Below are 12,821 nucleotides of genomic sequence, written 5' to 3'. Positions count from 1 at the left end.
CCCCCCCATCCTGTCTTTGTGCATCACAATGATCACAGAGCACTGTTTCTGTTCTGAGAGACAAAACTGTTGTGATCTCACTCCGGCATACCTAAAAGCACTCAGAAACATTCTTGGTTTCCAAGGAAACATACAGTGCAAGCTGTCAAGTAAGTGTTCAAACACAAACCAAGTGCAAGATATTTCACTGTCTGTAGCCAGGTACCCATTTTCACCAGGGTGAAAGAGGAAAATTTGTTTAACATGCCTTTTCCAATGATATAACACCCAGCTCCTGATGACCTTTCGGTTGTGAGTTCAAAAGTCTAAAATAATCTGGTATATAAAAGTCAGAGCCCCGGGATGAGGTACAGAGAGGGAACACAGACTGATGTCATGTGACTTACGGCGAGCACACCGGCTGCACATAGGACTGGTTGAGAATGATGCCGTTCAATGCGAGCGCATCGATGTTTGGGGAGATGATGTCAGGATTGTTGAAACCTACGTCATTCCAGCCTGAGCAGATTCAAACATAGGGTAAGGTGGGTCGGAGAAGGGGAAAGGGGGGAGGGGGGTAGTGTGTGAGTTTGTGTGGGAGGGGGGAGGGGGATGTATTGAGTGAGGATTAGATCAGGAACAATGGAAACTGGGTGAACACAAAAGAGCTAATTCTGGAAGCATAATTTCTCTTTCATTCATGCAGAAAATCTTCAAGAAGAGTGCTTGTCAACCTTTTTATACAAGCAGCATCCATTTTGAGGCAAAACATTTTGTACCACCCACCTTAATTTTTTTCTTAGCAGGGCATGAAAAAACACCTGCCATTATTCGGGTTATCCCCATCGACCACTAAAATGAACAAATCGCCTACTAGTGGGCAGTATCACTTTGAGTGTTAAGCATGCAGTGTTCAATTAAATTAAATCCTTCCTTCAATAGTTAAGCTATATATATGTAGTTTTTGAAGACTATTTAAAATATTTATAAAAAGAAAATATTGAAATTATGGACAAAAATCCTGATTTTTTGTTTCTTGTCTATTATCTTATATTATTTATATCTTCAGATAAGTAGAAAGTTAGTGTAACAAACACACAGTGTAATAAACACACAGGACAAAGAACAGGGTAAATAAGGTCTACTCAGTGATAACATAATATAATATTAATTTCAGTGGGTGGTTGGCGGGGGCTCTGGTGTGGTTTGCTCCTTCTTCCCTATAAAAACCTATTGACCTTCTCTCTCCTCTCCTCTCTTTTTGTGTTTGTTACTCTCTAACTCATCTAATCTTCAGCACTTATAATATGACCTTAAAACCTTTACCCCCCCCCCCCCAAAAAAAACGTCGTAAGTATCAGAAAATATTGAATGCAGATTTCAGAGTTTCTCTTTGCCTTTCCATGTTGATTTTCTCTTTTAAAATGGCAAAATTATGTTTAATTATTAATATAGCATAAATTTCATCACTGCACAAAACACAAAGAATGATCTCACACAGTTAAAGTTCAACAACTTCTGCTCGGAAATAAGCTCAGAGCGCTATGCTGCTTTTCTATTATTAATATATATATATATATATATATATATATATATATAATATATAATTATTTAAATTATATTATTTTTTATAACTACACCCCAGGAGAGCCTAAAACACACAGAACCATTCTCTGCTGCCCTGGAAGCTTGCAAAACAAGCTGCCAATTTACAGAGGTACTAAAAACGCTAGCAAACTGACATTAAGATCTTTTGAAGTCATCCATAAGGGTGAAGTGAGAGAAATTCGGAAAAATTGCTTTTCCAAAGGACGCAAAGTGCAGCTCTTAGAGCGAGTCAAACCCATGACCTTCCAGTTTTCAGCCCAAAAGCCTAACTACTCGACCATCAATGCCATACTGTTAAAAAACAAATAAAAATGACAATGTTCACTTACCGAAATCATCCGCCACAATAAACACAATGTGCGGCGGTTTCCCCAAGGTCATGTCGTAACACAAAGACAACACCAGGGCACACAGTGATAGCCGAGACATCGTCATTGTGTTGGGAAGAGGCCACGGCTGTCAGTTTTGTGCGATGTGATAAAAGAAAAGAACATTACAGAAAAACTATAACACACAATAAAATGAAATTAAATATGGAAAGACAATTGGTGGTGGAAGTAATGATGATGCTGTACTGGTGGTGGAAAGACCCTGAGTAGTCAGTTTCCGTGTACTATTAACACTACCATTGGGTAGATCTAATGAGAGTGTAGTCTTTTGACTTTTGACACAATTATGTACAATCCTAGTAGGCAATTCTAGTTCTAATTTACGTGAAATCCCTCGACGACTGTTATATTATGTAACCTCCTTACACTCACTAAGCTGAGTCCGAAGAAATAAAACATTTTTTTCATACCCGAGTCCGAATTATAGATAAAATCCATATTCGGACTCGAGTCCGAATAGAGCTCGCCTAGGCTATACATCAGCAGGCTATTTCTGAATCCAGAAAATGTAAATTGACATTGACGACTGACATTGACGATTTAGTCGGTTGAGGCTCTAAAGAACCCATTCGACTATCTGGTAATGAAAGACCATGTCACTATGCATTACGTGCAGGCGAGACAAACCAGTTTTGCCAAGTGGGGTCGTACAGTTGTAGTCTATAGTCGGGAGATCTTTCCAGTATTCGTCCTGACGTCTCTTTTTAAACGAAGTGGCTAGCCGTACTTAAGTACGGCTAGACTGAGAGTCTAGCAGTACGGCTAGACTGCCAGTCTAGCCGTACTTAGATCTAGGTTTGGCTCTATCGACTCAAGCCTGTTAAGTACACAGGTCTCATTAGATCTAGATCTAGTAATTATTCAGGTTCAAATACATGCAAGTCAGTAAGGCACCTTTTGGTTTTGTCTGAAATACAATTTATACTTTAGGCATTGCAAACTAAAAATTTCATTTACAATTCAGCCATCAATATATTAAGTACAGCTAGCCTGACAGTCTAGCCGTCCTTAAGTACGGCTAGCCTGGCTGTCTACCCGTACTTAAGTACGGCTAGACTGCCAGTCTAGCCGTACTTATCTTAGCTATTAACATTAGAAAACAGGAGGACATGCACTGTCATTTTTAAGCTGGTTTCGTCTCAAATACACAAATACTTTAGGTACTGAACACTAAAAATGTATAGATCTATTTGCAATTCAGTAGGCCTATTTTTTGTAAATGGTCAGTCTAGCCATCATATTAAGAATAAGTACGGCTAGATTGCGAGTCTAGCCGTACTTAAGTACGTCTAGACTGCCAGTCTAGCCGTCATTAAGTACGGCTAGCCTCTTCCCTTTTTAAAATGTGTCCACATTTGGGGCTGACACCACTGACTCGGGGTGATTATTCCAAATAACATTAACTCGATTTTCAAAAAAGTTTGCCCTCACACACAATGTGCTTTTTTGCTTAGATTCTGGAGCTTCTCAGTCTCAGGGTTGCCACGGAGTTGTACGTTTGTCTTTGTAAAAGCTGGTCTTTCGGTGATGTAGATTCTAGTAGCATTTAAAAAGTGAAATTGAAATTAACTCTCCCTCAGCTCTAGATCTAGATCTAGATCTAGACCTAGATCTAGTCTCTTATTGTGATCTAGATCTAGATCTTGACTTGAATAGCAAGTAGGACAGTAGTTAAAAATCAAGAGATCTACTCCACTCCAGTCAAAGTCAAGAAGATATTTTAGATATAAAAATCTAGACTATAAGTGATGTATTGAAACAAAGACATTCGTCTCTTATTTAACAAATGGCTTTTCTTTACCTTATTTACGAGATGTGTCAAACGACAGGAGTGATCTAACACACCATCTTCTCTTGATAAAATTCCAAAATACTACTCTATGCAAGCGCAAGCTTACAGCAGCTGATGGGAAATCGAAAGTAGCTTTGTTTTGTTGACAACCCACTGAACCGAGTCACATGATCAATAGCTCAAGGCTCAAATGGGGATCGCTTTGTGTACATATTGACTTCAAGTCATTTCTCCTTTTTACTCATTTTATTCAAACACTTGGTAGATTCAATTTTCCTTATAGATAGTTTTAAATATATATTTAGATAAAATTTATAGTAGTGTAAGGATTCTAACCTGAAATATATATTTAAGTTTATTGAGCTAGTTTAAACCAATCAATACTCTTTCAGATCCCACTTCACAAACAACATGGCAGACTTACTGGGCTCAATTTTGGGGTCGATGGAAAAGCCCCCAACAATGGGCAGTGATGAGCGAAAGAAAGCCAAAGGTGAGATCAGTAGATCCTTAAATAGTCACGGTATGTTCACAAGAATCTTTCCTAGGTTGAGTAAATAATTTAAAGGCCTAGGACTCCTTTTTCGTGAAGTCGACCTCTTGCTTCACCCCCTCCCAAAGCCCAAGCCCAAGCCCAAATCGCCCCAAATAGCCTTAAATAGGTGAAGCCGCATGTTTCTTCACTTGTGATGACAAGACTAAAGTATGAACAAATCACAAGTGACAATAGAGTATCAGTTGCATAAAGTTACTGTGACAAGAAGTGTGCACAAGTGATCAAAATAGCCTCTGTACAACATGAATGGCCATGCCATGACCATGCTGCTAAAAAGACATGATGCGAATACACCACACTACACGCAGGGCGTAAACCGGGCTACGATTGGCTGAACCTTTGACCCATGAATACTAAAAGTAGGCCTATGACGGTAGGCTAGTCTTGGCGCTGTTGACGACACCTCCCTGTCACTCTCACCACCCTCCCTCTGTAGTGCTTTCTCTCCCCCCCCCCCCTCTCTCTCTCTCTCTCTGTCTCTCTCTCCCCGACTTTCTCAAGGTAGGGTAACAAACAAAAAAGTCCCCAATATGTAACATCATGTACTACTACTAGATTCTTCTTCTTCTCCTTCTTCTATTTCTTCATCTTCTTCTTGTTCTACTCAGTTCCTCCTCCTCATCTAATTCCACCTAGATCTAGCTATGCTTCTTCTTCTTCATCTCCTCCTCATTTTTCTTCTACTTCTCCTTCTTTTTCCTTTTCTTCTTCTTCTTCTTCTTCTTTTTCTTCTTCTTCTTTTCTCCTCCTCCATCTTCACCTCCTCCTCCTCCTCCTCAATACTCCTTCTTCTTCTTTGATGAGTGCTCCCACCCGTTGTGAGAAAACGGTCAAAGGCGCGAGACCATAACCGGGAATTCCCAGAGCCAGAGTACCGTATGCCTATTAATGTATTCATGGGTCACAACTTCAGCCAATCGTAGCCTGGTTTACGCCCTGCGTATAGTCGCATGTTAATCCTCGTCCTGCAGGGGGCCGGGTTTATGTCGCCTGATAAGCCTATTGGATTTCGGCTCCTCGCCTGCGTTCTGGTTCCGCGTCAATCTGGCCCCCATCGCTGAGCGTCATTTCTCATTCAATTCGGGTCCTGCATCAGATCCACATTCACGCAGCTCAGATGCAAGACAAGAGTAAAAAAAGTCTAGCTTGTATAGATTATTATTATAGATCTCTATATGAGCCATTGCCAAAACTTCGGGGAAAACACACACATTTGACATTAGTGTGCATAAAATGTGATGCATTAGGCATTAGTATTTATTCCTCCAAAAACACGTCAAATATAGGATGTAAAATCTGCATTAGCAGTTTCAGACCCCATGTCAGCTTTATAATCTTGAGTTTGTAAATTTTGTGCCAAAAATGTTCATTTTTTAGTGATTCCTGGAGTGTAATTTTGAGCACACCAATGCAAACTTCCAAGAATGTCCAAAATTTAGTATTTTTGGGTGGGTTTTTTTTACGTGTGCTTTGATCCTATGCTATTTTATATTCTTGTTCTAGATCTAGAGTCTAGATTTCTGGGTATAAAAATTGATAGGCCAGTATTAGGCAGACTGATTTATAAGAAGGAATGTTTTTAAATTATAAATTTCAGCCCTAAAAATAGGCCTTCGATAAAATTAGGTGGAAACAAAATGTATGATGAATGTGTATTCCCTTCCTCGACTTTTTGATAAATCCTTTTTTTTTTTTCCTCTTTAAAATTATTTTTTGTTTGTGTTCCTTTCTTTCCACAGCTCAGAAAGCTATGATGGAGAAACAGCAAGAGGCAGAAAAGAAAAAGATTGACGCTTTCCGCACCCGGGTCTGTGATGTGTAGCTTACAAAAAATAATATGTCGAACCTGCTTTTTTACGGCCATCTGTCTAAGACAATCATCTATCCAAACGACCACTATTTGCACTGTCCAAGACTTCCACCTAGGACAATCGCTCTCTCTCCTAGACAATTATGTCTGTCGCGGACAGTTTTACACCCCCTGGGGCAGTGCCACTGACTGTAGTGTCTTTAGGCCATTCCCAAAGGGGGGACATTTCTCGTTCAAGCATAGTAGAATTGTAAATGGGCTGACTCATGTCACGCTCATAACTGTGCCTGATCTACAACAGGGAACTGCTGCTTTTTCTTTCCTGATCCTTACTATTGTCATTCTCCTCTACTTCTTTTGTATGTTTGTCACTCTCTTGTGACCTGCTATTTCCGGGGTGCCTTGATAGTCGAAGCAGACCTTGTGCTGTTGAAGCTAGAGAGGTGAGCAGTCTAAGTCCGTTTCCCTGTAAACACTTCTCTGTTGACACCCACCCGTTGGTGCTCATATGACCTTATGCAGTTGCGAGCGCCGTAAAAGCCTCTACTATAATTTTTTTTTTTTTTAAAGGACAGTTTTAACTGTAAATGATTGAGGTTGTTGATGTTGTCAGGTGGTGGAGGACGACACAGTTTTGTAAGAATGTCAGGAGAGGATGTTTCAGTTTCTTGTTACTATTCCCAGTAGCTGTTGGGCTCCTCTTTTGCAGCTCCATGGTTTGCTCGTAGATAAGATTTGAGAATAAATTTGTTTCACAAGGTTTCCACAAGTTTATTTCATAATTATAACTTAAAGTGGGCTAGATCAACTAGTTGAAGTACTGATAACATATATCATGTCAGAGAAACAATAATTTTTTAAGTTCAGTTTAGTTTAATACTCTTTTGGTATGCTGTTGTTTCAAGACTGAAATTATGCTAACATTTCGTTTGTGTTTATCTCTGTTTATTTCTTAGTTTGGTATATTTTATTTTAGCCACTTCTGGGAAAATGTATCCTTTGATGATTACTTTCATGATAAGGGTTTTGGAATGTTTTTTCTTTTTCTCTGTTTATTTCTTAGTTTGGTATATTTTATTTTAGCCACTTCTGGGAAAATGTATCCTTTGATGATTACTTTCATGATAAGGGTTTTGGAATGTTTTTTCTTTTCAGATTCAAAAAAAAATTCATGAGTTTATAAAAGATGGTACCTTGGAAAAGCTGAAACTAGAGCCCATGGAGAAAGGAATGCGGGCGATTGTGTAAGTGACAGTATTGTGATATTTCTTAATGTTCCCTAGCTGCGGCAGTGTGGTAAGAGGCCTACTTTTTAACTCACTGGCTGCCAGGCACTTAGTGGCTCAAGATCTGAAGAATGTCAGTGTCATACGTTTGCTCCGATTCAAACAAATTATTGTGAACTTATTTTTCACTAACTAACAATGAAACTGATGCGAAAGGGCAGTAAAAGATACTGCACATCACCAAATAAATTTTTGACATGTCTTGAATGGTTATTTTTAAAATGTTTTTTTATTGTGGAGGGTTTGACGGCGCTCGCAACTGGAAATGTGAAGATTTTGAAGAAATAAAATGTTTAGAAAACTTCTAGGTCTACATCGCTAGGTTCACTGTCACTTTATCCTTACAGCCTTCCACTATTAAAGTCTGAACCTTTACCTAACTTGGGTCAGCATTACTGTCATCCTCGTACTAGAAAAGTCCTCCCCAGCCCCCATTGACATTATTTGTTTATCAGTACAAAAATGTTATAAAAGGCTAGTTCGCCATCATATGGCAATATCATATGGCAATGCATTTCATAATATCCAGGGGGAAAAAATCAAATTTTGTTTAGTTATTTAGGAAGGCGACTCAAAGAGTGCTCAGTTGACTCATAAAGGACAACGGTTAAGTACGTGTATGTAGTTAACAATTTTTTTTTTCACTTCTCCGTTGTTTATTTCACCCAGGCATGAAGTGTCGGAGGTCGCCGGGCTGACGTCGTTCTCCTTTGGGCACGAGGAGGAGGATCGCTACGTCCTCATGTGGAAGAAGGCAAGTGTTTCCTGTCAGCGACAGCTCTTGTGGTGTAAACCTCGCTTGTGTTTTGTATGGTGCAGTTGACTTCGCTTGTGTTGAACTCGCTGGAGTTTATCTTCTCTTAAGTCTCAGAACCGCCACTTTTTTATAATCGTTGCTTCTCAACGGTTAAGTTGAACTTCGGATGAGATGATCTATTTTTCACTCCCCGACGACATCAACTCATCCATAGTAGTCGACTGTATCGTGCGAGTTTGAGTTTGACCTCCATTTTTTTCTTGAGCACTCTAGGGTTATATGTATAAAAGGCAGAACCTCCAGTTAGAATTTTAACTTCATTCATCAATTTGAACAAGCTGGGATCACATGGAGATCACAGATATCTGTAGTGTAGCAGTTAGATCTAGGCGTTTCGTTGTCGCATGCAGTAGACTTGAGTCTGTTTAGGGAGACAAATTTTTATAGAGTATCTCGGTCTTTCTCCCGGGATGTTGGATCTCTCCTTTGCCATTCCATTCTTGCTGTAATCCAAGTCACCTGTTTGAGTGTGTGGTTGGTGGCTGAACTGACTTGGTTTGCCCCGACATATATATATTGTCCTTATCTCTCCACCTTCTTTCCTTGGTATGTTAATCTCTAGTTACACCTCTAATCTTCAGCACTTATGTGACCCATCTGTGCTGCAAGTGCCGTAAAAAAAACACCCTTACTAAATCTGAAACAGAAAATGTCTGACGTGGTTTGATTGCGTTTTTCTACAGGAGTTTGCCCCGTCAGATGAGGAGCTTCTAGCCTACAGGAGAGGGGAGGAGTGGGACCCAGAGAAGGCCAAGGAGATGGAGAAGTTAAAGGTCAGTTTGCTTTGATTAGATCTATACATTGTCTCTTTGAGTTCTTGAAATAGTGTACTGGGATAGTCAGAACACTCCCTTCCATCAATTATTTTTGTCTGTCTCTCTCCCTTTTATTGGGCCGATAAGTGGATGGACGTAGAGGGAGACCCTAGGGGGAATGCTGCTAAGGACATGTACAGTCTGTGTTAACCTTGTATACAAAATAGACAAATCTCTCACTTTACCACGGTATTGAGTAAATGTTATTGATTGTCATGATGTATTTTAAAAAAATATATACTCTAAAGCAAACATTGATGTTTATGGTAATTATATCCAGTAATTATAACCAGTGCTTATGTTAGAGAATATAATTTTTTAATATTTTTTTTTTTTGGGGGGGGGGGGATTTTTTTATGTGTTCTCAATCTGTGTTGAACAATGTTCTGGTGGTGTGATTTTTAGGAATGAATTTCTTCTCTATGTATGTGGTTGTTGAACCCCCTGTCTGTTTTAGTTTAAGGGGGTTGTTTTACAGCAAGCATTATTTAGAGCAGAAATCTTTGTCTCTCTTCTGTCATATATTGCCCTTTTTGTCACAACAACGCAGTTTCCTTTTGTTTGTCTCTATTATGATCTCCATCCTGTTTCCTATTTTCTTTTCATCACAATCCTGTTCCATTTGTTCATCATCTTGTTTGCCGTTGCTTCGTCACCATCACAATTCTCACCAGCGCAATCCTGTTTCATTTTTTTATCTTCTCATCATCACAATCATCTAATTTCCTGTTGTCTCCTCTTTTGATCCCATTTCCTACTGTCTCTGTTTCTTTTTATCACAAGCCTGTCTCCTATTTTCTCCTCATCATCACAATCCTGTATTGTATTTTCTCCTCACCATCACAATCTTGTATTGTATTTTCTCCTCACCTTCACAATCCTGTATATTGTATTTTCTTCTCACCTTCACAATCCTGTATATTGTATTTTCTCCTCACCATCACAATCCATGTGTAACAGGAAATCCAGAGCAAGGAGGAGGAAGAGAGCAGGAAGCAGAGCTTGAAAGAGACGCCGGCGTCCAACTACCGGGACAAATACAAACACCTGATCGGGGACGAGGCAGCCAAAGACGCGGCCAGGGAGATGGTGTCCAACTCTTCCTACGGCTTTGGTAAGAGTGCGGCAGACTGTTGGGTTTTCTTTTTTCTTTACTTTGGTGGTTTGTTATTTTCTTTGGTTATTGTAAGGAGGGGGGGGGGAGCATATATGTCATGCTTAAATTTTCCTTTAACCGTTTCGCACTTACAGCGCCCGTATGCGCCCGCGCCGGTGACCCCCACTCATCCCTATAGCGCCCGAATGCTCCTGCCAGGGGGGTGTTTGTTTCATTGCCGTGGGAGGCTTCTACTTTTACTATCATCAGAAGTTTCACTTAGCTATCTTTATAGAGGAAGTTCCGGTTTACTATGGTGTTTTTCTTGTTTCGCTAGCACAAAGAGTCACTTTTTGAGCGGGAACAAAAGTCTGAAGAGATTTTAGTTGTAAACACGCCATCATGTCTCTAGGATGCATGGGCGCAAAGCTGCCCGATATGAGTACGCCAAAAACAAAATAAAAACACCCAAAGAAAAGTCTTTTAGGTGCTTTCAAGTTTCCACCAGAGGCTTCAATCTCTGTGAATGTGTTGTATTTCTTTTGTGTGGATTACCTCATTGTCAATGGCAGAAACTTCGTGAGTTGAAGAAATGTATACGAGGTCTAGATCTAGACTCGGAATCCAAGACATGCCTCTCAGAAAGACCTCTCATATCATTTCATACTCTTCTATTCCACTTATAATTTCATACTAGTAATTTAGGTCATTCATATTCCTTTCAGAAAATATTATTTTCATCATTTTTGGTTGTGTTTGTGATTTTATACAATTTTTTTAGTAAGGTACCCCTTCAATTTTCGTGGAGTTGTTGCCCTTGTCTTAAGGATCGGGGGACAGCTGGCCAAGCCTGCTAAGTGCGAAAGGGTTAAAGTCTGGCATGCACAAAGCACAATCGTAAAAAACTCGTACAAAGAATTACTTGGATGACTTGGAAAGGGCACGAAGAAAAAGAAATTCAGCACAGCAGCACAGTGTTGGAAATTACTTCTTTTTGCAGTTTGTGGATTGCTTGCTTGTGTGTCTAAACGATGCATTAGAGGTATAACCTTAGGTTTAGTTAAGTTCAGTGTTTTTCTCCCTAGAGGAGTGCCTTATGATATTGGTAATGCTTTATGGTATATTGTTGTAAGTTTATGTGATGTTTTTTTCTCTAACCCTTCATCCCCCTCCCCCCAACTCCTCTTCCCCCGTTCCTCCACACCCCTTCTTCTCCCCTTCCTCACTCCTTTCTCTCCCCCCCTCTCCCCCTTCTACCCTCCCCATCCACCCACAGTTCCGGCCACCAACAAACGAGATCTGAGAACAATTGAACAAGTGTTGGCCGACACCCGGGCCAAGAAAAAGCAGAAGCTGGACCCGTCAGCAGAGAGTTCTGGTTCGCCCTCAGCCTCGGGGGACCAGGGGGAGGGTGTGGGGGCGGAGACATCTGAGGGTGCTGGTGAGGGTGAGGGCGTGTTGGCGGAGGCACAGGGAGAGACGGAGCAGTCTTGATGGATTCTGTGTGTGTGTGGGGGTGTGGGTATGGGTGCAGAATTGTGTTCTTTTCTTAGTGTGAATGGGTGTGTGAGTGAGAGAGAGAGAGTGTGTGTGGGTATACATGTAGGATTACGTTGTTTTAACGAAAATATGTGTGTGTGGAGAGAGAGAGAAAGAGAGAGACAGTTTTGTTCAAATGTGTGTTTGTGGGATGTGCGAGTGAAAGAGAGAGAGAGAGAGAATATGTGTGCTAAATTGTGTTCAAATGTGTGAGTGAAAGAGAGAGAATGTGTGATAAATCGTGTAGTTTGAATGTGTGTGTGTGCATGAGTATGAGTGAGAAAGAGAGAAAATGAGTGAGAGAATGGGTGAGCGAGAGAGCAAATGTCTTTGATCTGATCTGTATTGTTCGATCCCAGCTAGCCAGTTTTTACAAAATATATATATGAAAGTGCATCATCATGTGTACAGTATATTGGTTTTTACCTGAATCCCTTGTTGCTTTACTTTTTTCCTAAGGAAAAAAGTTTAGAGTTTGTCCTTTGTTTACTTTGTCTTAAATTTGTATTCATGGTATTTTGAAATGAAATGCAGTGAACTGACCCTGTTATGCGTGGAATTCAACTTTTTTTGCTGTTGTTGTTTTTGTTCGTTTGTTTTGTTTACAGAATTGTTTTGATGTATTGATTGACCTCTGAGTTATTGTTTGTTTCTTGCCTATTGTGTTTTTTTAGTTTAGATGCAAGTGTTCTGCCAAATTGACACTATTTAAATCGTTAAGGAGACCCTTGTGTCAGGACCATCCTGAGTCTGAGTTGAGACGCTCGATAAAAATCCTCCCCAATCTGGAATTGAACTGAGTGCTAACAGCAACACCACTAAATCCACTAATGCTTTTAGTCAACAACATTCAGAATATGAAATTCAACAAAGTATTTTACCGGTATTTCTCAAGCACTTACTGCAGATTTAGAAACTAATGAAAAAATGTTTGAAAATTTTGGACTTACTACATCTGAACAGCTGACAATTATGATGAGTGATTTAAGGGTAAGGATTTAAAGCTCGTATCAACACTATTAATACGGTACGTTATTTAAGAGGCAGTACCTCTGAATTTAAAGTCCGTCTTCAGTAGGATCGAGCCATATGAGTTGAGAGACTTGAAAACTCTACAAAATGACCCGAGCTAAA

General features: G+C 39.9%; 2 protein-coding genes across 2 annotated transcripts in view; one reads left to right on the top strand and one right to left on the bottom strand.

The window, feature by feature from the left end:
- The window catches only part of LOC101848696 (arylsulfatase B), a gene marked incomplete in the record, with an annotated part of 16,902 nt that extends 12,977 nt beyond the window's left edge, over positions 1-3,925 (bottom strand). The window contains 3 exon segments of the mRNA XM_013088987.2: positions 387-498; positions 1,917-2,043; positions 3,778-3,925. Coding sequence (XP_012944441.2) covers positions 387-498; positions 1,917-2,022 — 218 coding nt within the window.
- Positions 3,926-4,148: 223 nt separating this feature from the next.
- LOC101847380 (sperm-associated antigen 7 homolog) lies at positions 4,149-12,230 on the top strand. Its single transcript, XM_005110099.3, has 7 exons — positions 4,149-4,261; positions 6,064-6,131; positions 7,290-7,378; positions 8,090-8,174; positions 8,921-9,010; positions 10,013-10,166; positions 11,425-12,230. The coding sequence occupies exons 1-7, from the start codon at positions 4,180-4,182 to the stop codon at positions 11,640-11,642; spliced, it is 786 nt and encodes a 261-aa protein (XP_005110156.1). The 5' UTR covers positions 4,149-4,179; the 3' UTR covers positions 11,643-12,230.
- Positions 12,231-12,821: the final 591 nt, after the last annotated feature.

The sequence above is a fragment of the Aplysia californica genome, unplaced genomic scaffold (genome assembly GCF_000002075.1).
Source record: "Aplysia californica isolate F4 #8 unplaced genomic scaffold, AplCal3.0 scaffold00852, whole genome shotgun sequence".
NCBI lineage: Eukaryota > Metazoa > Mollusca > Gastropoda > Aplysiida > Aplysiidae > Aplysia > Aplysia californica.
This window is presented reverse-complemented; position numbering and strand designations above follow the sequence as displayed.

Excerpts from the sequence above, each read along its gene's own strand:
- LOC101847380 (XM_005110099.3), top strand. The coding sequence starts at position 4,180 with ATGGCAGACTTACTGGGCTCAATTTTGGGGTCGATGGAAAAGCCCCCA. Across the intron at positions 6,132-7,289 it reads TTGACGCTTTCCGCACCCGG|ATTCAAAAAAAAATTCATGA; the intron begins GTCTGTGATGTG and ends TTTTCTTTTCAG. Across the intron at positions 7,379-8,089 it reads AAAGGAATGCGGGCGATTGT|GCATGAAGTGTCGGAGGTCG; the intron begins GTAAGTGACAGT and ends TATTTCACCCAG.